A 27,810-nucleotide genomic window follows, 5' to 3' on the forward strand; every position below is an offset into this window, starting at 1 on the left:
TGAAACACGACTGTACACAGCTCCTAAACTGAAGTGGTCAATCCCATCTTGACACACGCACCGACAAGTCAAGTACTTGACTACACCCAGCAACCTTTCGTCACTGAATTAGAAATTCAGGTAGTCCAGTGCCTAAGTGCAGTGAGTTGCTTGCAAGTCACCGTGGCGGTCTCAGGTCGGAGGGACATTTATACCCATATCCCATCGGAGCAAATCTTGACAGCAGAAATAGCTCCGGAGTTGGTCACGTTCAGTGCAGATGTACCATTACATCTCACCTGTATGCCATACCAGTGTCTCCATACTCTTTGGTTATGAGGACAACCAACCCATATGGCACACAACGACCTATGCTCGATAAATATTGTCGTCCTTGGTAACAACGTATCATTTGGTCGCGAACATGTTTAAGGACTAAACGACAAATCCTCCATTGTCGAGTCTAAATAGTCCTAAGGACTTCACCACAACACAGGAGTTCATTAGAAGACGAAACATTTGTGATGAAAAAATACCAAAATAACTTTTATTTATTTATAATTCATGTACTAATACAAAAGGAGCACAACCGTCAACAGGCTGACGATTGGCTTTGGGACACTATTCCCAACAATCTCCCACTTGGCCTAAAGCCTATCGGTGCAGTATCTAATACCCATCTTCGACTTGTAGTCGTTGAACTCCTTCACCGCAATGGCTTCAGTGAATGGGTCGGCCAGGTTCTCCTTCCCGTCGATCTTCTGAAGGTCGACGTCACCTCGATCCACGATCTCCCGGATGAGATGGTAGCGGCGCAGAATATGCTTCGTCCGCTGGTGTGCCATTGGTTCCTTCGCCTGAGCAATGGCTCCAGAGCTGTCGCAGTAGAGCAGAACTGGACCAACAAGGGAGGGTGCTACTCCGAGCTCGGTGATGAATTTCTTCAGCCACACCGCTTCTTTGGCAGCATCTGATGCAGCAATATACTCCGCCTCGCATACTGAATCAGCCACAGTGTGCTGCTTGGAACTCTTCCAGCAGACAACCCCACCATTAAGGGTAAAAATAAATTCTGACACACTCTTGCTATCATCTCGATCAGACTGGAAACTAGAGTCTGTAAACCCTATAAGCCTCAAGTCCGATTCACCATATATAAGCCACTGGTCCTTAGTATTTCTCAAATACTTCAGGATGGTTTTAACAACCTTCCAGTGATTCTCTCCTGGATCAGATTGGTATCTACTCACTACCCCTAGTGAGTATGCCACATCTGGTCATGTACATGTCATGGCGTACATGATAGATCCCACTGCCGAAGCATATGGAATCCTACCCATACACTCTCTCTCTTGAGGTGTTGTCGGACAATCCCTCTTCGAGAGAGAAATTCCATGGCCTATCGGTAGATAGCCTTTCTTAGAATTTTTCATGCTGAACCTTTTCAGCATAGTATCAATGTACGTGGACTGAGATAAGCCAAGCAACTTTTTGGATCTATCCCTATAGATCCTCATCCCTAGGATGTAGGAAGCTTCTCCCAGATCCTTCATGGAGAACTGTGACGATAGCCAAATCTTTATTCCCTGTAATGCAGGGACATCATTCCCGATTAAGAGAATGTCATCCACATACAATACAAGAAATACTACTGCTGGACCATTAGCCCACTTATAAATGCAGGGTTCTTCTCCGTTCTTAACGAAGCCATACGTTTTGATCGTCCTATCAAAATGTATGTTCCAACTCCGAGATGCCTGCTTAAGTCCATAAATGGACCTCTGTAGCTTGCACACCTTAAACTCATCTGTGGATGTGAACCCTTCAGGTTGTATCATATATACCTTTTCGTCCAGCTCTCCGTTTAGGAAAGCTGTCTTCACATCCATCTGCCAGATTTCATAGTCCAGATGGGCAGCTATTGCAAGCATAATCCGAATGGATTTGAGCATTGCCACAGGAGAAAACGTCTCGTCATAGTCTATACCATAACGTTGACGATATCCCTTGGCAACCAGACGGGCTTTATAGGTCTCCACCTTTCCGTCTGCGCCCCTCTTCCTTTTGAAGACCCACTTACACCCTATGGGTTTTACTCCTTCGGGTGGGTCAACCAATGTCCACACATCGTTGACCTTCATGGACTCCATTTCGGATTTCATGGCCTCTAGTCATTTCTCAGAGTCAGGTCTCTGCATTGCATCCATGTAGGTGATCGGATCCTCATCGTTTTCATCAAGTTCGATAGGATCACCATCTCGGACCAAGAAACCATAATATCTGTCCGGTTGATGTGGTACTCTACCAGACCACCTTAAGGGTGCATAATCAATGGGCTCCGGATCTGATCTAATCAAATCCGGTTCAGGTTCAGTAACATGTGTCGGTTTTTCCACCTGTCGAACTTCGTCAAGTTCGACTTTAGAGGCAACAGTTCCTTCACTAAGAAACTTCTTTTCTAAAAAGATTGCTTTAAGGCTGACAAACACCTTTTGCTCATCAGCAAGGTAGAAATAATACCCTTTGGTCTCTTTTGGGTACCCTATAAAATTACACTTGTCAGACCTAGGTCCAAGCTTGTCTGTAATTAAACGTTTAACATAAGTCGGACACCCCCAAACCCTAAGGTGCGAGAGTACTGGCTTACGTCCTATCCATATCTCATATGGCGTTTTGGCTACAGACTTACTCGGAACTCTATTTAGAAGGTAACAAGCCGATTCGAGCGCATATCCCCAGAGGGAGATCGGCAGACCAGCAAACCCCATCATGGATCGAACCATATCTAACAGGGTCCGATTCCTCCTTTCAGACACACCATTATGCTGTGGTGTTCCAGGAGGAGTCCACTGAGAGAGAATCCCATTCTCCCCTAGATACGTCAGAAACTCATTGGAAAGGTATTCACCTCCTCGATCAGATCGAAGAGTTTTAATACACTTTCCAGTTTGTTTTTCTACCTCATTTCGGAATAGTTTGAACATTTCAAATGATTCCGACTTATGCTTCATTAAATAGACATACCCATACCTAGATAGGTCGTCTGTGAAGGTTATGAAGTAGAAAAATCCACCTCTTGCACTTGAGCTCATGGGTCCACATACATCAGAATGTACCAGACCTAAGAGTTCACTGGCTCGCTCACCTTTTCCAGTAAAAGGTGACTTGGTCATCTTTCCAAGAAGACAGGACTCACAGGTTGGAAGTGATTCACAATCACTAACTTCAAGAATTCCTTCTTGAGCCAACCTGTTTATCCTGTTCTTATTGATATGACCTAGCCTACAGTGCCAAAGGTAGACTTCTGACACATTATCTATTCTAGAGCGTTTATCGAATTTTTGAACCACATTAACAGGCTGTGATAGTAAGTAAATTCCATTATTTAATTGTCCAACAAATATTGTAACACCATTCAAAATGATATTGCAAATATTTTTTTTTATTAAAAAATCATAACCATACATGGCCAAAAGGCCTACAGAAATAATATTTAATAAAAAACTTGGACAATAGTGACATTCACTCAGAATTACATTACGAGAATTGATTACAAGACTCATGATTCCTAAAGCTAGAACTGGAACTTTGCTTCCATCTCCAATATTCAGGAACCTCTCGCCTTCATCAAATCTCCTACTGACCTGCAGACCCTGCACTGAATTACAAATATGATAAGGGCTTCCGGTATCCAATACCCAGGCAGTAGTATCACAAATCGAAAAGTTGCAAGGAGTTATCATATAATTACCTTGCTTCTTCTTTGGCCTGTTCGGGTCCAGGGAGGCAATGTATTGAGGACAGTTCCTCTTCCAATGCCCGTGCTTCTTGCAAAAGAAGCACTCCGTCTGGCTCTGGTCATGCTTGCGCTTCTTGGTCTGACCCCGTGCTACTGTCCCAGCATGAGATTGCACCTTCTTATTTTTCTTCTTCTTGTTCTTCTTCCCCTTCCCAAAGGGTTGACGACGAGAAGAAGACCCTCCCACTACATTCACCGACTCCTTATGGAGTTGGTGATCCTTCTTAAAGTTCTGCAGCAACCCCAACAATCCGTGGTAGTTTACTGCAGGCTTTGTCATTCGAAAATGAGTAAGGAATGGGAGGAAGGACTTGGGCAAGGAATTAAGGATCGCATCCTTACCGAGCTGCTCGTGCAGAGGAAAGCCCAATTTGCTTAGGCGCTCAATCATCTCGATCATATACAGTACATGATCAGTGACTGAGGCCCCATCCCTCATCCGAGCATTGAAAATAGCACAACTAGTTTTGTGCCTTTCAACATCGTCAGGCGTGCCAAAGGAGTCGTTCAACATTTGAAGCATCTCCTGTGGCTGGGCATTCTCAAACCTTCGGCTGAACTCGTCATTCATTGCTGCCAGCATAATACATCGAACGGTGGTGCGGTCATTGAGCCACTTCAAGTAAGTGTCTCGGATCGCTTTACTAGCGTTCGGAGCTGGCTCCTCAGGTGCTGGATCCGTTACTACATAAAGGATCCGTTCATGCTCAAGGACGATTTTCAATTTTCGATACCAGCTATCGAAATTGGGTCCCATGAGCTTGTCGTTATCTAATAATGACCGGAGCGACAGGGTAGTGGCCATAGCTGCTTAAAGGAAAACGAGACCTCTATTAGTACATAAATTAATACTAAAGACTTGGACTTTAGTCTAAAGTTTTTCCTAATATTTTTACGAACTGGTAGCCTCATCCTCCAATTCGAGAAATTACTTTAATTCCTTAATGGGTACTAGAATCCACACAGACTACACACGAGCCCAACTTTGGTTGGTCAACCCATGTGCATCTATGGGTAGGTTCTTAACCAGTTGTTTCTCTAAACAACTTCTAGTAATTTATTTTGCCCCAGAACCTAATCAGTAGGCTTTGGCCTCCACTGAAAAGATCTGGTTAGGTCCAACCATTAACATGACTTAATTTAGTGAATCGGACCAATAAATGATCAGGCCCGACTTTGGCCGGCCAACCTAACCACCATCAGAAAGACTCAATCAAATTATCATATTATGAATAATAATTTCATTAGCCAATGAGCACCAGGCCTTTGGGCCTCCAATGATCATTGAACTAATGGACTCATTATCATTCACTTAATGGGAGGCTATGACTTAGTTATCATTATAACTTAATCATTTTAGGGACCTAATAATTTTGAGGATTTTATTAAAGAATAGTAGAGAAGAAATCATCCAGCCAATTTCAATCCTCCCACTGACTTCACCAAGTCAGATTAAAAAGGATTTAATTAAAGCTGGCATTAGGAGCACCTAAATCAGTCATACTGATTTACCTAATGACATGGGTGAGCTCTAATCACCAAGTGATCTAATCAAAATCTAACTTACCAGATTGGCCAGGTAAGTGAGATCAGTGGTGGGGATTTGCCATTAACTCGTCAATGATCGAATCAATGCGAGTAGCTCCCGCTTAAGAACCACTGGTCAAAACTGCCGAACTTACCTTAGACACCAACCGGTTCATTAGTTTTAATTTTGATCAACTTAGTAAATAGAGCTCCACCGCGTAGCCATGAATTAAGTCCATCTTGGTCTAGTTAAAGACATGGACCCATTCAACTACAACTATTGAAGTTGAGTCTAGAGTATCCTTGACCTAATCTAATTCAACTTTTGATTAGATTTGACCAATTACTCCAATTCGTCCATTTTTTAAACTAACCTTAGGTCTAACCCAATTATGGACCTAATTCATCTAACCCATTGACCCAAAAGTTTATGCAATTGTCTTAGGTCTTAATTCACAATTCTAGACCTACTAGACAATACTTAATTCTTTTAATTAAGTACTTGGGCTGATGGGTCAGGGTTTGGCATTTCGAAAACAATTTTCAAATTTGAAAGATTTTATTTTCTGTTCACCAAATGTGTTAACTCATTTCATAAACGGGTCAGCATATTTCATAAACAGCAATTCTATTGCTCATTTCATAACAGAAAATAACTCAAAATAAATCATAAATTTTCTTTTAGATCTAATCTAACAATTCATGATAAATTTCTTAATTAAGTCCTTTCGCTGCTTCATCGGCATGGGATATAATTGCATCGGCACCCCTACCGCCATAGGAGACCCCATCGAATGGGAAGAGAGGGCCTTTAAACCCTACTTTTCTCCTATGACCGGACGGCCATGGCAACCAACCCAATTAGATTACTTGCTACTTGGATCATGTATATCTAAATATACAAATTTCAAAATTTAAATTTTGAATTTCAAATTTCAAATTTCAAATTTCAAATTTCAAATTTGAGATTTCAACCAAATTTCAAATTTCGAATTTTTAATCTTTGAATTTTAAATTTTGAATTTTGAATTTCAAATTTTAAATTTTAAATTTCAAATTTCAAATTTCAAATTTTGAATTTTGAATTTCAAATTTTAAATTTTAAATTTCAAATTTCAAATTTCAAATTTCAAATTTGAGATTTCAACCAAATTTCAAATTTCAAATTTTGAATTTCAAATTTGAAACTTCTAACAAATTTCAAATTTTAAATTTTAAATCTTTTTGAATTTCGAATTTCGAATTTTGAATTTCAAATTTAAACTTATAGATTACACCTTAATCTACGCATGCATATGTATATCATATTCTAGAACCTGCTCTGATACCAATTGAAGCGAAAATTTAGTGCAGGGGCAAAATGGTAATTTTAAAACTTTTTCAAAATTACTATTTTACAGCAGAATTATTAATTAATCTCATTAATTAATACTAATTAACCCTACACTAGGATCTAAATATGATACAACAGCATGCATTTAAATTTGAAATTCAAATTTAAATCAGTAAACGTTTTACAGTACTGTGTTCAGAACACATCACCTTTTGCGGGTAGTCGATCACCGCAATCTGATCACCGTCGGAGGGCTTTGATTATCACGTCATAGCCACCCAACTATCTGGCCTCTGCGGATCGTCCACACGAAGCTCCCATCTGATCAGCTCCTCACGAATGCTAGTTCGTGATTTCACCCTTTTGATGGCAGATGTTGATCGAACTCCTTCGATCAATGTGTGCCGACTTCTTGGATGCTCCGGATCATCTGCACAGTTACTTGAGAGGCTGATGGATCTTTTTCTGAAATTTGGTGGACTCACGACACTCGTGGCACACCAATCTCACTTCCCGAACCCTAGGTAGAAATCCTAGGGTACACACCAAAAACCCTGCGCCCAATTTTCTCTCTTTTCTTTCTTTTTCTCTCGGAAGGTTTTGGACCTTCACCTTGTGCAGAAGCCTTCCTCACACCCCAAAGTTTCTCTCTTAATTTTTCTACGCATGTCCCACCTTTCTCCTCTTTTTAAAACAACGTCGAACGTGTCTTATCCGCGTGAGAGGATAAAGACAAGAGGTTACACATTTGAATTCAAATCAAATTTGAATTCAAACGAAAACCAACTTATCCCTATCCTTTTGGGCGTGAGAAGAGAAAGGGCATGGCTCTTTGTGCGTGGAAAAGTTTCACGAGAAACCTTTTCTCGTGTAAGTAATGTGGCGCACAAAATGGATAAGGATGAAAGGGCAAGTGATAAGTTATCCATTCAAATTCAAACATGCTTTGAATTTGAATGGCTAACTAATTAATTTATCCATCCATATGGCGCACAAATGAGGATGTGGGGAAGGGTTTTATGTGAGAAAAATTTCACGAGAAGTTTCTTCTCGTGAATTCAAATGGGTGCAAGGAAGTTGAGTGATGCAGGGAATTTAAAACAAGGTGGTTTGATTCAAATTGAGCCAACCTAGTTTAAAATAGGTTGAGCACAATTAGACTAAATTAAACTTAATATAATTAGGCTTAATTAGGCTTAATAAAATCTTAATCAAATCAGAAATTAACTAAACCTAACCCCTGATCAAATCAGGGACTAAACCACCTTAGCGATTAGGTCAACATTTAACCTAATCGGGTCAATCCAAACTGAATCCAATTCAATTGGACTTGATCCAAAAATAATTACTCAATCAAATTGAGTTAATTAGTGATTAAATTACTAATTAAATCTCTCATAAATATTGAGTCCAAATCCGATGGGCAATCATGTTGGGAAATGTGTCCCAAAAAGCCAATCGTCAAGCTGTTGACGGTTGAGCAACCAAGTATTGTAATTGATTTGTTAATAAATAAAATATATTTGGCATTTTCATCATAAGCTTTCATCTTCTAATGAACTCCGTTGTTATGATGAAGTCCTTAGGACTATTTAAGTTCGATAAAGAGAGGATTTATCGATTAGTCCTTAAAACTGTTCACGACCAAATGATAGGCTGTTAATAAGGACGACAGCTTCTATCAAGCATAGGTCGCTGTAGGCCATATGGGTTGGTTGTCCTCTTAACCAAGGAGTGTGGAGACACTGGTATGGCATACAGGTGAGATGTAAGGGTACATCATCATTGAACGTGACCAACTCCAGAGCATTCTACTGTCGAGAATGTCTCTGATGGGATATAGGTATAAGTGTCCCTTAGACTTGAGATCACCTCAGTGACTTGCAAGCAACTCACTGTGCTTTGGTACTGGACTAACTGAATTTCTAATTCAGGGACGGAAGGCTTCTGGGCACAGTCAAGTACTTGCAAAGTCAGAGTGTGATCGAGATGGGATTGACCACTCCAAGAGTTGGAGAAGAATGAGTCGCTGTATTTCAATTTAGCAAAACCTTGGCCAGGGTAATCCATCAGATGGATTTGATATTTTGAAATACAATGTGGACAACCTGATCAGAGTTGACAGTTGAGCTCTGGGGTGTCCTATGATCATTTTGGTCAAGGGGATGAATTATATGAAAACTATATCCGCATGGGTTCTAAGGATGTTATTCTACACATTCGACCTATCCGGACGTCGGGTACCATTGCTAGATGGTCACTTCGATTGGTATAGAAATTTATTTCTATGCTACCGGCTTAGGTTCGGACCTATGAGGTCACACACATTAGAGTTCATGATCCGATCGGATGGTTGATCAATGCTTAAGAATCATTATAGGGTTAAATAATCAATACGATTGACATTTAACCCAGTGCAAGTGTTGCAGGAGGATCGATTAGCAATTTGATTGTTAATTGGCTTAATTTGATTAAGCCAATGGGCTGAGATTAAGTTTAATTAAATATGATTTAATTAGATTTGGTTTGGGCTTGATTGGATCAAGTCCAATTGGTTTATTGGATAAGCCAAGTGCAAGGAAAGACTATTCCTAGTTCAACTAGGACTTGGGTCAAAAAAATTAAATCAGATTTAAATCTAATTTAATCTGATTAAATTAGGTTCTTAATTAGTTCAAGACCTATTTTAATTGGGTTGATCTAATTTTGATTTGATTTGGTTTGGGAAACCAAATTAAAACAAGTTATGAGACAGAATCCTAGTAGGACTAGGATTCCACCTTGCACCACATAAACCTTCTCCACGCCCTCTCTCTTATTCAACGCCAATCTCCACTTATTTTGTGCGACAAAAGCCCTCTCTCAGATCTCTCCCACGTTCACAAAAGGTCTCCTCTCTTCTTTCTTACATGGAAGGTGATTTGGATCAAATCTAAAAGGAATAAGTTTGGATTTCGAATTCTATGAGATAGAGTTTTAGAAATCCAAAACTCTTTCAATTTTGCACCGAATTTATCCAAATTTTTTTTGGAATTTTTGTGGCTTTTAGGGTTTACATTGTACACCCTTTTCTAGTGATCCATGCATGAAAATATGGAGGAGATGCTCAAGAGTTGGGCGTCCCTTTACTTGCCATGTTTGGATAAGCCTTGACTAGGTGTTTGACCTAGACAAGGACTCTATCATATCTCTCTATATAAGATGAGTTTCTTCATGAAATTTTAAGGAGAGATATTTTTTTGAGAGGCCTTTCTGCCATCCAAAAATCAGAGAGAAATACCTTTGGGTCGTGGAGATATAAAAGATGCAAGTTTGGGTGTCTAGAGAGAAAAACGTGAAGAAGAAGAGGGTCTTCTTCTAGGGTTTTTATTTTCATATCTTTCCTCCTTCCATCTTGAGTTTCCTGAGAGCGTCTCAGATCTGAAACTCCTCCTTCTACTTTCCATCTTTGGAAGAGTCCAAATCAAGAAGAAGGAGGCACCTGATCAACCATCAAAGAAGGATCAGCGCAGTACTAGCATACTGTGCTGATTTCCTGAAGCAGGACTTCTGATCGAGATTCGTGGGCTCGTGTGGACGACTCCTAGAGGCCGGACGCGTGTGCGGCTTGCAACATCATCCTTAAGCCCGGATCAGCGAGGTTAGAGCGTCTAACTTGCAAGGTAATAGATCTGATCTATTATTTAATACATACATTAGATGTAGCTAGCATAGAAACATGTTGATATGATCAACATGTAGTTCATACTATATTTATATATATTTTAATTTTTGATTTAATGCTATGTAATAATCATGTAATAGGATCTTAGATCTAGAGATTTTCTGATCTTAGAAAATAAATTTTGATTTATTTTAGTCTTCCGCTGTATGATCTTGAAAAAGTTTCAAGATCTAACCCTGAAACCCTAGATCTGGTTCCTTCAAATCAGGCATCAGAGACCATCGATATGAAACCCTGATCAAAGAGTTCAAATTTCAAATTCAAAATTTAAAATTCAAAATTTTGACCCCAGTACCCAAAATATGTGGAACTCATGATTAGAGAATCCTAATTCTCAATCATAGAGTTCCAGATAGATAAGACTCATAATCAGCCATCAGATCAGAAAGAAACTTCTAATGTGTGTGACCCCGCAGGTTCGAACCTAAGCCGGTAGCACAGGAACCAATTTCTGTACTAATCGAAGTGACCATCTAGCAATGGTACCTGACGACCGGATAGGTCGAATAATCGCAATCGCAACATTCAGAACCTACGTGAATATGGTTACCGTATAATTCATCCCTTTTGACCCCTGTGTTTAGGATGACTCAGAGTTAAACTGTCAACCCTGATCATATCATCCGAATCGTGCTCAACTCAATTAGTCCTGTGACTCCTCACTAGGACTACCCTGGCCAAGATTTTGCTAAATTGAAACACGACTGTACACAGCTCCTAAACTGGAGTGGTCAATCCCATCTTGACACACGCACCGACAAGTCAAGTACTTGACTACACCCAGCAATCTTTCGTCACTGAATTAGAAATTCAGATAGTCCAGTGCCTAAGTGCAGTGAGTTGCTTGCAAGTCACCGTGACGATCTCAGGTCGGAGGGACATTTATACCCATATCCCATCGGAGCAAATCTTGACAGCAGAAATAGCTCCAGAGTTGGTCACGTTCAGTGCAGATGTACCATTACATCTCACCTGTATGCCATACCAGTATCTCCACACTCTTTGGTTATGAGGACAACCAACCCATATGGCACACAACGACCTATGCTCGATAAATATTGTCGTCCTTGGTAACAACGTATCATTTGGTCGCGAACATGTTTAAGGACTAAACGACAAATCCTCCTTTGTCGAGTCTAAATAGTCCTAAGGACTTCACCACAACACAGGAGTTCATTAGAAGATGAAACATTTATGATGAAAAAATACCAAAATAACTTTTATTTATTTATAATTCATGTACTAATACAAAAGGAGCACAACCATCAACAGGCTGACGATTGGCTTTGGGACACTATTCCCAACAAGGCTATCTACCGATAGGCCATGGAATTTCTCTCTCGAAGAGGGATTGTCCGACAACACCTCAAGAGAGAGAGCGTATGGGTAGGATTCCATATGCTTCGGCAGTGGGATCTATCATGTACGCCATGACATGTACACGACCAGATGTGGCATACTCACTAGGGGTAGTGAGTAGATACCAATCTGATCCAGGAGAGAATCACTGGAAGGTTGTTAAAACCATCCTGAAGTATTTGAGAAATACTAAGGACCAGTGGCTTATATATGGTGAATCGGACTTGAGACTTATAGGGTTTACAGACTCTAGTTTCCAGTCTGATCGAGATGATAGCAAGAGTGTGTCAGGATTTATTTTTACCCTTAATGGTGGGGCTGTCTGCTGGAAGAGTTCCAAGCAGCACACTGTGGCTGATTCAGTATGCGAGGCGGAGTATATTGCTGCATCAGATGCTGCCAAAGAAGCGGTGTGGCTGAGGAAATTCATCACCGAGCTCGGAGTAGCACCCTCCCTTGTTGGTCCAGTTCTGCTCTACTGCGACAGCTCTGGAGCCATTGCTCAGGCGAAGGAACCAAAGGCACACCAGCGGACGAAGCATATTCTGCGCCGCTACCATCTCATCCGGGAGATCGTGGATCGAGGTGACGTCGACCTTCAGAAGATCGATGGAAAGGAGAACCTGGCCGACCCATTCACTAAAGCCATTGCGGTGAAGGAGTTCAACGACTACAAGTCGAAGATGGGTATTAGATACTGCACCGATAGGCTTTAGGCCAAGTGGGAGATTGTTGGGAATAGTATCCCAAAGCCAATCGTCAGCCTGTTGACGGTTGTGCTCCTTTTGTATTAGTACATGAATTATAAATAAATAAAAGTTATTTTGGTATTTTTTCATCACAAATATTTCATCTTCTAATGAACTCCTGTGTTGTGGTGAAGTCCTTAGGACTATTTAGACTCGACAAAGGAGGAATTGTCGTTTAGTCCTTAAACATGTTCGCGACCAAATGATACGTTGTTACCAAGGACGACAATATTTATCGAGCATAGGTCGTTGTGTGCCATATGGGTTGGTTGTCCTCATAACCAAAGAGTGTGGAGACACTGGTATGACATACAGGTGAGATGTAATGGTACATCTGCACTGAACGTGACCAACTCTGGAGCTATTTCTGCTGTCAAGATTTGCTCCGATGGGATATGGGTATAAATGTCCCTCCGACCTGAGACCGCCACGGTGACTTGCAAGCAACTCACTGCACTTAGGCACTGGACTACCTGAATTTCTAATTCAGTGACGGAAGGTTGCTGGGTGTAGTCAAGTACTTGACTTGTCGGTGCGTGTGTCAAGATGGGATTGACCACTCCAGTTTAGGAGCTGTGTACAGTCATGTTTCAATTTAGCAAAACCTTGGCCAGGGTAGTCCTAGTGAGGAGTCACAGGACTAATTGAGTTGAGCACGATTCGGATGATATCATCAGGGTTGACAGTTTAACCCTGAGTCATCCTAAACACAGGGGTCAAAAGGGATGAATTATACTGTAACCATATTCACGTAGGTTCTGAATGTTGCGATTGCGATTATTCGACCTATCCGATCGTCGGGTACCATTGCTAGATGGTCACTTCGATTAGTACAGAAATTAGTTCCTGTGCTACCGGCTTAGGTTCGAACCTGCGGGGTCACACACATTAGAGGTTCCTTTCTGATCTGATGGCTGATTATGAGTCTTATCTATCTGAAACTCTATGATTGAGAATTAGGATTCTCTAATCATGAGTTCCACACATTTTGGGTACCGGGATCAAAATTTTGAATTTCGAATTTTGAATTTGAAATTTGAACTCTTTGATCAGGGTTTCATATCGATGGTCTCTGATGCCTGATTGCCCATCACTAATTAACTCAATTTGATTGAGTAATTATTTTTGGATCAAGTCCAATTGAATTGGATTCAGTTTGGATTGACCTGATTAGGTTAAATGTTGACCTAATCGCTAAGGTGGTTTAGTCCCTGATTTGATCAGGGGTTAGGTTTAGTTAATTCCTAATTTGATTAGGATTTTATTAAGCCTAATTAAGCCTAATTATGTTGGGTTTAATTTGATCTAATTGTGCTCAACCTATTTTAAACTAGGTTGGCTCAATTTGAATCAAACCACCTTGTTTTAAATTCCCTGCGTCACCCAACTTCCTTGCACCCATTTGAATTCACGAGAAGAAACCTCTCGTGAAATTTTTCTCACGCAAAACCCTTCCCCACGTCCTCATTTGTGCGTCATATGGATGGATAAAATAATTAGTTAGCCATTCAAATTCAAAGCATGTTTGAATTTGAATGGATAACTTATCACTTGCCCTTTCATCCTTATCCATTTTGTGCGCCACATTACTTACACGAGAAAAGGTTTCTCGTGAAATTTTTTCCACGCACAAATAGCCACGCCCCTTCTCTTCTCACGCCCAAAAGGATAGGGATAAGTTGATTTTCGTTTGAATTTAAATTTGATTTGAATTCAAATGTGTAACCTCTTGTCTTTATCCTCTCACGCGGATAAGACACGTTCGACGTTGTTTTAAAAAGAGGAGAAAGGTGGGACGTGTGTAGAAAAATTAGGAGAGAAACTTTGGGGCGTGAGGAAGGCTTCTGCATAAGGTGAAGGTCCAAAACCTTCCGAGAGAAAAAGAAAGAAAAGAGAGAAAATTGGGCACAGAGTTTTTGGTGTGTACCCTAGGGTTTCTACCTAGGGTTCGGGAAGTGAGATTGGTATGCCACGAGTGTCGTGAGTCCACCAAATTTCAGAGAGAGATCCATCAGCCTCTCAAGTAACTGTGCAGACGATCCAGAGTATTCGAGAAGTCGGCACACATCGATCGAAGGAGTTCGATCAACATCTGCCATCAAAAGGGTGAAATCACGAACTAGCATTCGTGAGGAGCTGATCAGACGGGAGCTTCGTGTGGACGATCCGCAGAGGCCAGACAGTTGGGTGGCTACGACATGATGATCAGAACCCTCCGACGGTGATCAGATTGCGGTGATCGACTACCCGCAAAAGGTGATGTGTTCTGAACACAGTACTGTAAAACGTTTACTGATTCAAATTTGAATTTCAAATTTAAATGCATGCTGTTGTATCATATTTAGATCCTAGTGTAGGGTTAATTAGTATTAATTAATGAGATTAATTAATAATTCTGCTGTAAAATAGTAATTTTGAAAAAGTTTTAAAATTACCATTTTGCCCCTGCACTAAATTTTCGCTTCATGAACATGATATATGGACTACTAGAGTGCCGCTTATTTGTTTTGATGTGGTGGAGTGGCACCTTCCAGATCGTATACTATGGCAGTTTGGGTGGATTCAGGACATCTTAGAGTAGTTTGATACCAGCCAGTGATTTCATCGTATTGATCGATGAGGGAGAGCTCATATTGACTGACGTATCAGACATGCACAGTATATCACCATTTGGAATGCATAACGAGATCATATAGTTCATGGTGATCATATATTAGAAGATCATCCATATATCGAGAATTATATGACTTGATTTCTTAGCATTACAGTATCGGTCATCATACAGTCTCGATATGCAGTTTCAGGATACGAGGGTGAGAGTTCTACTATGCGCATGTTGGTAAGGCTTTAAAAATTATGTCTTATGTCAATCTTATATTTGATTTCAATTCATTAAATCTTTATTTTACTTCTTATCGTTAATGCAAAATATTTTATATAGCTACATTATATATTTATTTTATGATCTATAATATAATGCTAATTTTTTTTGTTATGTAGACTGGTCATTTGTTAGGTCTTATACTAGATACTCATCTTGCTTTATCTGCGATTGATGAGGATGAGCAGATTTGGATACTACGGAAGATGGAGAGATCATATTTTGCGACATTGATAGTGATTGGAGCATCCTATGTGCCAGATATGAGATATACACCATCACTATATGCTCCAGATATGCCAGCATCATGTATTCTGCAGATGTCACGCTACATGCTGCATATATACCATCATTTTTTGATCCACAGATGCCAGGGCCTTCATCTTCCTACATACACCAAATGACAGCATCGGATCCAAGTTGGCGTCATAATTCTTCATCTGAGTAGTCCGATTTTTTTATTCCAGACTTATCATTGGATTCATATGAGGGGGCTAAGGGGGTTACTCAGCTCGTAGATGTTTCAACAGCACCTGTTATTCCTGATATGCATGTACAGGAGCAGGAGACGTCCATTATTATAGGGGAGGGACCATCACAGGTGATACAGGAGTAGGAGCATGAGCGAACATTGAGGACCTTCGTGAGAAGGTCCAAGCGGCCACAGGTACCACGACGTCCTTGTAGGACTTAGTATTTTTTAGATTTATAGTATTATGGGATTTTTTTGTAAACTGTATATTTTTATTCTATCTTATATTATTTATTATTATTTCTATCGGAGTTTTAGATATCTTATTTGTTTGATCCAAGTATTAGGATGTTATATGGTTTGTCATGATTTTCACATATATCTCAAAAAGAAGTTAAGGAAGAAAATGTCACATTAACAGAGCTATCTAAATTAGATTTCAAAAATAATATCATGCATCAAAAAAATATAAATAATAATAAAAAATATATCATGTATCCAAAAAAATTGATTTAAAAAATATAAATAAAATATATCATGAACCGAAGGTTAAGATGGGGAAAAAAATTATCTTAGAAATATCATTTGGACATATGCCACTACTTTTGATCCACAGATGCCAAGGACTTTATTTTTCTATATGCTCCAGATGACAGCACCATGTTCGAGTTGGCATCATGATTTTTTATTTGAGTGGTCTGATCTTTTTGTTACAGATCCATCATTGAATGCAGATGAGAGGGTTGAGGGGATCACTCAGCTCGTAGATGCTCCAACAATATCTATTATTCTTGATATGCATGCTTAGGAGACGTCCACTGATATAGGAGGGGCCATCGCAAGTGACACTGGAGCAAGAGCGATCATTGAGGATTTTTTCAATGGCCACGAGCACTACGACATCCGTATGGGACTTAGTATTTTTTTTTATTGATAGTACTGTGGGATTTTTTTTGTAAACTATATATTTTTATTATATTTTATATTATTAATTATTATTTTTATCAAAGTTTTAGATATTTTATTTGTTTAATTTTAAGTGTTAGGATACTATATAGTTTGTCATAATTTTTAAATATATTTCAAAAAAATTAAAAAAATTATATTAAAAAATATTTAAATTAATTTAAAATTATATATAAAAATATAAATAATAATAAAAAGTATATCGTGGCAAAAAAAATGCCACTAAAAACACCATTCTAGATGGTGTTTCTAAAAACGCCATGCAGAATAGTGTTTCTAAAAATATCATGTAGGATGGTTTTTTTTTTATTTTTGTGATAAGTATCCAGATGATGATTAAGATCGAAAAAATATTATTTCAAATGATATATTTTTAAAAAAATTATTTAAAACGATGTTTTATGAGATTTACATCATTTCGGTAAATAAATTGGTATATATATTAAATTGATGAAAAACTTTTTAAATGAGATTTGTACGGTGGAGGACTCCACACCAAACCCAGCAATTTCTCTTTCCTTTTTATTTTTTCTTTTTTCAAATAATAATAATAATAATTATTTATTTATTCATTTATTGCTTTTATTATTAAGCAGAGGAAGGTGAAAGCGACGCCTCTCTGCGCCCTCCCTCTCCCTCTTTCTCGCGTGGCAGCGGCGAAGAGCGAGAGAGCGACAGAACAGAGATGGGAGGCTGCGCCGTTTGCTCCTACCTTCTCCTCTTCCTCCTCTCACTCATCCCACTCCTCTTCCTCTCTTCGAGCCAACAACAGCAGACGAGTCCTTTCAAAGGTACTTTTACAGAAACGCTTCAACTTGTTTAATTCTAAATTTTCGGGTCTAAAATAGATGCACTTCGTTTGTTTGATTTCTTCGCTTCATGGATTGGGATTCTTCCCGCACTTGCTTGAATTCTCTAGGGTTTGTGAAGTTGTCAGGGTCGTGATGTTACTCAGAGTTTTTCTGAACAAATCACACATTATATAGTTTCATGTCGATTGAGGATGTTTCCTGCTTCCAGGTCTCCAAGATCAGGATTTTAGGGCAGTTCTGGCCATGCTAGTCCCCATTTCTTAAGAGTTGGCAGAGAGGAAGTTGTCGAGATTGTCGCCACCTTAGCAAGTCTTAGGAAGTTGTCGTCAAGCCTACCTTACGCTGCCCTGTGCTTTCTGTTCATTCTTGCTTCCGAATTTGGTCCTGCTTATACCGGTTAATCTTGTTCTGTTTTTCTTATTTTTCTTTTCAGCAGGTTTCTGATAAGTGGCTTAGAACTTGGTTGATCGGCTTTCCAAATCAAGCAGATCAAAATTATCATGTGCCTGTATGTCATGATTTATATGATGGATCTTGGGCAGGGGTCGAAGAGAAAACATCTTAGCAGAACTCTCCCTTCAAAAATATCCTCCCTGTATTCTTTTTTAGATTTTGCAGAATCTATTAAAACATCATAAAGGAACGGCAAAGAAAGGGAAGTGATAATATGGGAACAGTTTTCTCCACATTGTTGAAAGGTTTGATTTTTTTCTTTTTTTTTTGAATTTTTTTAACAGGATTATGCGGAATCAGTTAAAGCCTCCAGCAAAAAAGTTACCATGCCTCATTAGTCTTTCCTAATAATTTATGTTATCTTCTTGTATTTCCTGATGTAATATCCATTCAACAATAGGATCCCACACAAGACCCAGCTTCCAATGTATATAGTCCTTAGGCATGTCTGCATATGTTCAAAGGCAAAATTAAACAAAATTGGGAAAGAACAGAACAATTTCATAGCTTGAATTGAAAATTCCTCATGAACTAATTCCCTCAACCCTTTTCTTGTTTTTCAGATGTTAATTCTGACAATAATTTATGAAAGTAATTGTGATAAAAAAACCCACTAAAAATTCTTTTCTTGATTGTGGAGTGCAAAATTTTGTCGTCACTAGAGTTTTCTAGCTGTAAATATAGAGTTTGGCTATAATTATAATATTTTCACACATTTTGCATAATCTATGGTCAAAGTGCCAATCAGTTGATTAATGCAAGTACTTATATATATATATATATATATATGTATATATGTACATACATACATGTATGTACATATGTACATCTACATCCATACATGTATGTACATATGTACATACATACATGTAAGTATATATATGTACATCTACATACATACATGTATGTACATACATACTTGTATGTATATATGTACATACATACATGTATATATATATATGTACATACATATATGTATGTATGTACACACACACATACATACACATACACATACACGTATGCGTACACGTACACACATATACGTACATATATATACACATATATGTACATACACACACACACACATACATACACATACACACACGTATACGTACATGTATTTATACATATACGTACATCTACATATACGTATACATACATGTATATATATATACACACATCTACATATACATATACATACATGTATATATATACATCTACATATACATATATATACATGTCATAACATATACATGTATATACGTATATGTATATGTGTATATGTATACATATATATTTACATATGCATATATGTATATGTATGTACATGCACACACACACACATACATATACATATATATGTATGTATATATATATACATACATGTACATACATATATATGTACATATATATGTATGTATGTATGTATATATGTATACATACATATATATATCTATATACATACATACATACATATATATATATATATGTACATATATATGTATGTACATGCATATATATATGTATGTATATATATATACATACATATATATGTATATGTGTGTGTGTGTGTGTGTGTGTGTGTGTGTGTACATATATATGTATGTATGTATGTACATATATATGTATGTATGTATGTGTGTATATATATATATATATATGTATGTATATATATATATGTATGTATGCATGTAGATATATATATATGTATGTATGTGTGTATATATATGTATATATATGTATGTCTGTGTGTGTGTGTGTGTATGTAGATATATATGTATGTATGTATGTATGTATATATATATATATATATGTATGTATGTATGTATGTATATGTATGTCTCTCTATGTGTGTGTGTGTATGTATGCATGTATACGTACATACGTACGTACCTGTACATTCGTACATATACATGTATACGTGTATATACATATGTACGTATGTATATGTATATGTATATACGTGTATGTATGTTGTATGTATGCAGATCGTTGAGGAAATGATGGGAAAATTGTACTTTAAATGTGAGAAAGACCTAGCTGGTGAGGGTCTCAAAAATTTACTAGTATCTTTTGAATTTTTTGTCATGGAAATTTTTGAGATTAGAAGTAGTGTGTTGTGTTCCCTGTTGATGCCTAACATATACTGCTTGGCCAGCTCTTGCAATAAGATAGGCAAGTCTGAAGTGATATGGTTTGATTTTTTTTTTTTTTAAATTTATTTTATTTTATTTTAATCCCATTGATTGGAATCTATCAAAGAATTTTTTTTCAGAAGCAAATATTTTCTCTTATTACCATAATATTTTTAAAAGAACTTGATTGCCAACAGGTGCTCTTATTTGTTTCTCAAGAGGTTCTAACATTAATTCAGAAAGTATTGGTGTAATTGAGATCATCATCAAAGGTTTTATTGGAGATGTTAGGTCAAAAGAAATGCTCAAATCTTGAAGCTGCATTTGGTTTGGGTTTCAAGGAGAGTTAGATGGAAAAAAGGTCTCTTTAATCCATTTATTCCACTTTAAACCTCTTGAAAACTAACCAATTTATTCTGAGGGCTTAGTGAACATTTTTAAAATAATGGTAAGCTACTTTCTACCTAATCTGTAGTAAACTATTCCACCACATAGGTTGGTGCATTTTCTTCTGGAGAAAGGTGTCTTACGAGCAAATTAATCTATTTTCTCTAAAGTTCACTTATTCTGCAATCAAATTGCAGCCTAAGGAGAAGCTCTATTTCATGGAGAATTTTGTTAAGGATATTCATTTGGCTTCCAAATTCTTGGCTTGTATGTTCTTAACTTGCAACCTAAGATTGGCATACATATCCTTTTGTTTTTGGAGTTCATCTTGTTTGTTGCTTTAATTTCCTGGTTGTTTATCCTTCTTTTAGTTGGGTGCGACATACTTTTGAAACCTCCAAGGTAGCTTGTTCATTAGCAGAGCTGTGGAGGTTTTGGGGTGACTATTGCTACTCCAATTATCTGATTTTTGCTATTTTGGACTGGCATTTGACTAATCCAATCGTTATGTTGCACCCTTGCTTTTTAAAATTGTGGAATTTGTTCTTTTGGTGAGCTAGTTTGTGGGATTTCACCTAATCTTGAACGGGTATGGTAATTTAGATAGATTAATATCCCTAAATTCATGAGTTCTGCTTCTCTGTTTGTTGGAAAGATATGGGACATGCAGGTCTTCTCGGGTTGTTGGAAACATATGGGACGTGCAGGGTTGCATTTACATTTTGAAAAAGAAAACTTTTTCAGCCTTTGAAATTGTAGGATCTTTCTTATTGACCAGCAACAACCAGCAACCTATCATTGATGTCTCCTCTATCAATTCCATTTGCTGGAGACTTTTTGTCATGTTTGGTTTGTGGGAATAAATAGAATAGAATGGGAATCATGATGGAATGGGGATGGGAAATAAGTAGGGCCTTAACTGATCAGATACAGATTTATTGTCAGTATATCCGTATCTGTATACATTTTTATTTGATGAATATAAGTGTGGATATGGATATTAATCGGACAGTGAAATTTATATCCATATTTGTTTTAAACTAATATACACATATATATATATATATATATGTACACACACACAAATTGGATATTGATAGCATGGATTAAATGCTGATACAGATTGGATAGTTGAATTTCATGAATCACTAGATCAAAGATATAACTATATGGACGATGATATTGCAAATAGAAATGGATAAAAGGATATAGATTGAATTATTGTCTACCAACATCCTTATCCATTTTTTTTGGATGGATATGTGTTGAAAGGAAAAGTTCAAAAGAAATTCAATTCATTAATAAGATCTCATCTCTTTAAATGGATAAGAAATAAGTACATAAGGAAAGAAGTACATACTTGGAAAGCAAGTACATACCATGTTTAGAGATATACTAAGTTTAGAGACGTATTCAATATGTCCTTTCTATATAAGGACTTATTAAATAAATATAATTCTAACATTTCTCCTCAAGCTGGAGCATATATATCAAATATATCCAGCTTGTTATATATAGAGTTGAAAATACCAAAAGATAGAGACTTAGTCAAAATATCAGTTAACTGCTTGGATGATGGAGTGAATGGTATTATGCTGGTCTTGTTCATCACAATATCTCTTTGAGGGTGTCCCAGATTTGTTTAGTCATCTTCAGGAACATGACACTAGCACTAATCTTTTCCTCCATGATATTCAACAACCATGACATGACACAACAATCACTAGCCAGCCAGTCATTCATAGGTAGGATCTTTGAAATTTGAAGGATCTTCAGTTAGGTGTCGTGCCTTTCGTTGGATACAAATAAATAGTTTGAACGATTGGACCCACAAAAAGTAGTAGTGCCATTGAGCTTTACGATACTTGCCGTTAGATTTCTTATTGCAGGATCAGAACTAGGAGTCAGAGGTGTCGAGAGTTGTTTGTTGTCATGATGTAAGGATGCCATAGTAGCTAGAGAGGAGGATAGAAACAATCAGACAGTCAGATAGTAAAAAGGGGAAGAAAGGATATCTCTATACGACAGCTAGAGAAATCACAGGCAGTGTACCGCTTCCATGATTGGTAAATAGCCAGAAAGACAGTCAAAAGATTTTTGCATGGTATTGGAAAGGATCTTATGTTGATTTGTCCAAGTATAGATTGCTCCTCGGAAACATAGAAGGTTCCTCAACTAATTTTATAGAATCACAAGCATATTTCAGTAAACAACAAGTAGAAGCATTAATCAGACTCCAAGATGGCAAAGGATGGACTACTATAGCGTGAATAGATTAATTTCAAGACAGCAGTAGTAAGGATCCAGTAAGGATAAGGATCCAAAGTCTTAGGCGATGGCTAGGGTTCTAGTAACAACCAGAGGCAACCATCGCCAGAGATCTCTAATGGTGGAGGAAGAGGGCGATGAAGAAGGCTGACGAGGAGATGGGAAGTGGTGGCGGCGGTGGTTTAAAAGGCTTTGAGTGAAGGATCGGATAGTGCATCGGAACGGTTCGGATCAGACGTAGCGAAATTCAAAATTTTTTTATTTGATTCGATGTGCGAGACTTAGATCCAAATCAGAGAAAATCATAATAAACAACATATTAAATAATAGAAATTAGCATGCATAAGAGATAAGAGGTGATCTGATCACCGTGTGCGGGTAGACGATCTCCGCGTTTGATGATCCAATGATCTCCGAGGTTCGCTGTGGAGCCATGCACGTGTCCGGCGTTTGCAGGTATCCACTCGGGTTTGATCTAGGATGCCTTTTCCTTGATCAATCCACCTACTCCTAGACGAAATTGCAAGCTTCTTGATCAGATTCAAATCTGATCGTCGACGGGACTCCAATCAGCCCCTGATCGCAGTTTTTTAGATTTTTTGTGTAGAACTGATAGTGTTCGACATCTTGAACCCACTAGATGGCTCGTCCAACACCTTTGGATGTGGAAGAGGGATGGATATCAGAGATAGAAGAGGAAGGAGGCGTGGAAAGGAGGAAGAGAGGCATGGGAAATGATCTATTGGCTGTAACCCCTTTGGTTGATCAAAAAGAACTCCTTTTTATAAGAATCTAATCAGATTAGATGCCTTAAAACAGAAGAACTCTCTTAGGTCCATCCCAATCTGATTTTTTCTTTGTTGTGTCGCACAAAACCAACGAGAAATTCAGATTGGCATGGAGATAGGATAAGGTTGTTGTCACCTCATTCCAATCCACTTCGGATTTGAATTCAAACAGTTTTAAATTCGATGTTGAATTCAAATCTGAATTTGAATTTAAAGGAGATCAAATCTCTCATCCTTATCCACTAATAGATGAGACTTATCCCTCTCTTTCTCCCTTATCTGATTTGGGTGACACACACATGGATCCAATCCATGTGGGTGCACCCCATCACTTGGCCGAACAGCATTGGGTGGCGCCAACATTTGGTGCCCCCACAAACCTAACCTAATTCGATCAAATTTGAACTTGGGTGAACCAAGATTTGGAACCCAATTGGAGGTTGTACCAAATTGATTAAATCCTATTTAATAGGATCCAAAATTGAGGAAAAAATGGGTTTAACCATGTGCTAGCATGGTTTCGTTAAACTCAAAACTAGGACTCAATAGCTCCTAACCCAATTAGACTACATTTAGTCTAATTATGCAATCCAAGACCAAAATCTTTGTTTGTGTGACCTCATAGATTCAATTCTGTCTGATAGTGAGATATGTTGTGATCTCTATCATCAACATCATTAAAATTCTTTTCGATGGATTGGAACTCTTTTCAATTTAGCCAATTAGAATTATTGATCATCAAAATAATTCTAATTAGTCTCAAATTCACTAGTGATACCTAGCAGTATATAGTGGCAATCTAGCAAAACTGAAAGATGAACTTCTAGGTGTAGTTACCATGTGATTCGGTTCTTCTATCGTGAGTTCCGACAGAATCGAGATCAAGATAAACTCGTCAAACCTCATATCTGTCATATGATAGAATCAATCGATTTGAATCTGATGTGAAATCCAATAGAAACTCTTTTCTATTTTTCACACTGCCATGGCCATGGATTTTTAGACTCAATCTCATGATCTACATAGGACTGCTCCTCCTCTACTGAGATCAATATATCCCATCTTGATGTAATCCAATTCCTACAATGAACATACTGCAACCAACATACACTTCAAGACTCCATATGACTAGAAGATTGAGTTATGGTATAGTCAAACTATAGCACCCTCAAGGTGAATTGCTGATGCATCTTAGGTCAGAGAACTAAATACACAACTGTAGCTATGAATATGTCACTGACGAGAAGGTAGATATCCTTATGACTGTTCGTAAATGATCACACTCAGTACCCTTATTCTTAACAAGCACGTGTATTTTCGCTTCGGTGTCTCCATATCGTAGATTCAACACTCATCTATCTGAAGGAAGCCATCGTACACCAATCTTCCGGATTGATCACCGTTTTCATGATGATTCTATGATTGAGAGCAATTTATGAGTTAACTAAGATTAGCACATGTCTCAAATTCTCAACTCTTTGAGAATATGTGTTATCTAACCTATTAACCCAATGGATGATTCACAGACATTATTAAACACAATATGAATGAAAATAATCCAATTTTATTAATATCAAAGTTAAATTACAAATTATGTTTTAAAAGTGTTTTACAAGTGTCAGCCAATCTGCCTTTTAGGGCATACATCTAACAAACTTCTACTTGACTTAAAGTCAATTGGCTACAAATCTAAGTCCCATCTTCTTAAGATGGGCTTTAGTCTTTTGCTTGCTTAACGGCTTCGTCAGTGGGTCAGCCACATTGTCCGCGGTGTCGACTTTCTTCACCTCAACATATGTTTTCTCAAGGTAATTGCGGATGAGGTGGAGTCATTGCTCGATGTGCTTGAATTTTTGGTGAGACCTCAGCTTCTTTGCTAGGGCTATGACGTCGTTGTTGTCGTGATAGAGAGGGACGGCATGTAATGGCATCACTCCAATTTCTCAACAAACTTCTTGAACCAGAATGCCTTCTTTGCAGCCTCCGATGCGACAATGTATTCTGCTTTCATGGTGGAGTCTGCTATCACAGTCTGCTTGAAATTCTTCCAGCTGATAGCGCTACCATTGTACAAGAAAATGCTTTCCGATGTCGACTTTCGATCATCGATATCAGACATGAAGTCTGAATCAGTGTACCCCTACACTTTCAGTTCTTCTTTCCTAAAGATCAGAAACATATTCAGTCTTTTTCAAGTACTTAAGGATACACTTTACTGAAGTCTAGTGTTCTTTCCTTGGATTTGACTGATATTTGTTTGCGACACTCACAACATGAGCGAATTAGGTCGTGTACAAAGTATGGCGTACATGAGGCTCCCTATAGTCGAAGCATAAGGGATCTTGCTCATGCATTCAATCTCCTCCGGAGTGTTGGGGCACATTTTTTTGGAGAGATGAATGCCATGTCTGAAGGGTACAAGATCCCTGTTGGAGTTCTTCATGCTGAACTTTTTCGGCACCTCCTTAATGTACATTTTTTGTGATAGTCCTAGCATCCTCCTAAATCTATCTCTATAGATCTTTATCCCCAAAATGAAGGATGTATGTCCTAGGTCTTTCATAAAAAACTCTTTAGACAATCACATTTTAATCGAGGTCAACATGAGAATATCATTTCCAATCGGGAGAATGTCATCCATATATAATACGAGAAAAGTGATAGCGCTCTCACTGATCTTCTTGAATATATACAGCTCCTCGTTCTTGATGAAATCAAACGATTTGATTATATCATTGAATCGAGCATTCCAGCTTCGAGATGCTTGTTTTAGTCCATAAATGGATCTTTGTAGTTTGCAAACCTTGTGATTACCATCACAAAAAGTGAAATTCAGTGGCTGTTCTATATAGATATCTTTCTCAAGATATCCATTCAGAAAAATCGTTTTCACATTCATTTGTCATATTTCATAATCGAAATATGCTGTAATAGCAAGTAATATATGGATGGACTTAAGCATGGCTACAGACGAGAAGATTTTCTGATAGTCAATACCTTTGCGCTGACTATACCTTTTCGCCACGAGCCTAGCCTTAAAGGTCTCTATCTTTTCGTCTGCATCTATCTTTCTCTTGAAGATCTATTTACACCCAATAGGTATAATATCTTCCGGTGGATCTACCAAGGTTTAGACTTGGTTTGAGTGTATTGAGTCAATTTTTTGACTTTATTGCCTCTAACCACTTCTCGGAGTCGATATCTGATATCGCCTCGTTATAGGTCTTGGGGTCATCTCCATGTATCCTATTTTCTATGATGAATATTTCCTCTACATTCTCTAAGATAATACCTAATTACCTCTCAAGAGAATGGAAAATTCTATTAGACTTATGAGGTGGAGGAAGTGTGTGGATCGGCTCAGACTGAACTGGTTCTTCATGTTCCTAAGCTCACTGCTCTTTGGAAACTTTCTCCTCGAGTCTAATCTGTCTTCCCATGTCTCCATCTTGAATAAATTATTTTTCAAGAAAAACTGCATGTCGATTTACAATCACATTGTGGTCTTCCGGAAGATAGAAATAATATCCTAACGACTCTTTAGGATATCCAATAAAATGAGTCCTAAAGGATCTAGATTCTAACTTGTTCGTCTGTTGTCGTTGAATATGGGCCGGACAACCTCAAATCTTGAGATGACTCAGACTCGATTTCTTATCATGTCATATCTCATATGGTGTGGTAGGAACGGTTTTAGATGGAACCTTATTCAATACATATATGGCAGTCAAAAAACAATGTTCCCAAAAAAAATCAGGAAGGTCTGTGAAACTCATTATGGAACGGACCATATCTAATAAGGTTCAATTTTTTTATTCTGAAACCCCATTGAGTTGAGGCGTTCTAGGCAGAGTCCACTGTGAGATAATTCTATGTTCCTTGAGATATTCAAAAAATTTCTCACTAAAGTACTCACCTCCTCGATTTGATCGAAGAGCCTTAAGGGGCTTTTCAATTTGTTTTTTCATTTTATGTCTAAATTTTTTGAACTTTTTAAAGGTTTCAGACTTGTGATGCATAAGGTACACATACCCAAATTGTGAAAAATCATCGATAAAGGTAATGAAGTAAACAAAACCTCCTCTGACCGGCACATCGAATGGGCCGCAAACATCAGAATGCACCAGAGCAAGTAACTCTGTGGTTCTTTTTCCATATCCCATAGAGAGTAGCTTGGT

At 38.0% G+C, this 27,810-nt stretch overlaps 1 protein-coding gene across 9 annotated transcripts in view; it reads left to right on the top strand.

Annotated features, from left to right (window-relative positions):
* The first annotated feature begins 17,389 nt into the window (after window positions 1-17,389).
* Window positions 17,390-27,810, top strand: part of LOC105035223 (uncharacterized) — a 65,204-nt gene continuing 54,783 nt past the window's right edge. For 3 of the 9 annotated variants that reach the window (XM_010910688.4, XM_010910690.4, XM_010910691.4), the window contains exon 1: window positions 17,400-17,580. In XM_010910688.4, the coding sequence (XP_010908990.1) occupies window positions 17,475-17,580 (106 nt within the window). In that variant the 5' untranslated portion in view covers window positions 17,400-17,474. Of the gene's footprint in view, window positions 17,581-17,809; window positions 17,921-18,034; window positions 18,300-27,810 lie in introns of all 9 variants that reach the window. The other 6 variants (XM_073259585.1, XM_010910693.3, XM_029261879.2 and 3 more) reach the window with 5 other exon arrangements.

The sequence above is a fragment of the Elaeis guineensis genome, chromosome 6 (assembly GCF_000442705.2).
Source record: "Elaeis guineensis isolate ETL-2024a chromosome 6, EG11, whole genome shotgun sequence".
NCBI classification, from domain to species: domain Eukaryota; kingdom Viridiplantae; phylum Streptophyta; class Magnoliopsida; order Arecales; family Arecaceae; genus Elaeis; species Elaeis guineensis.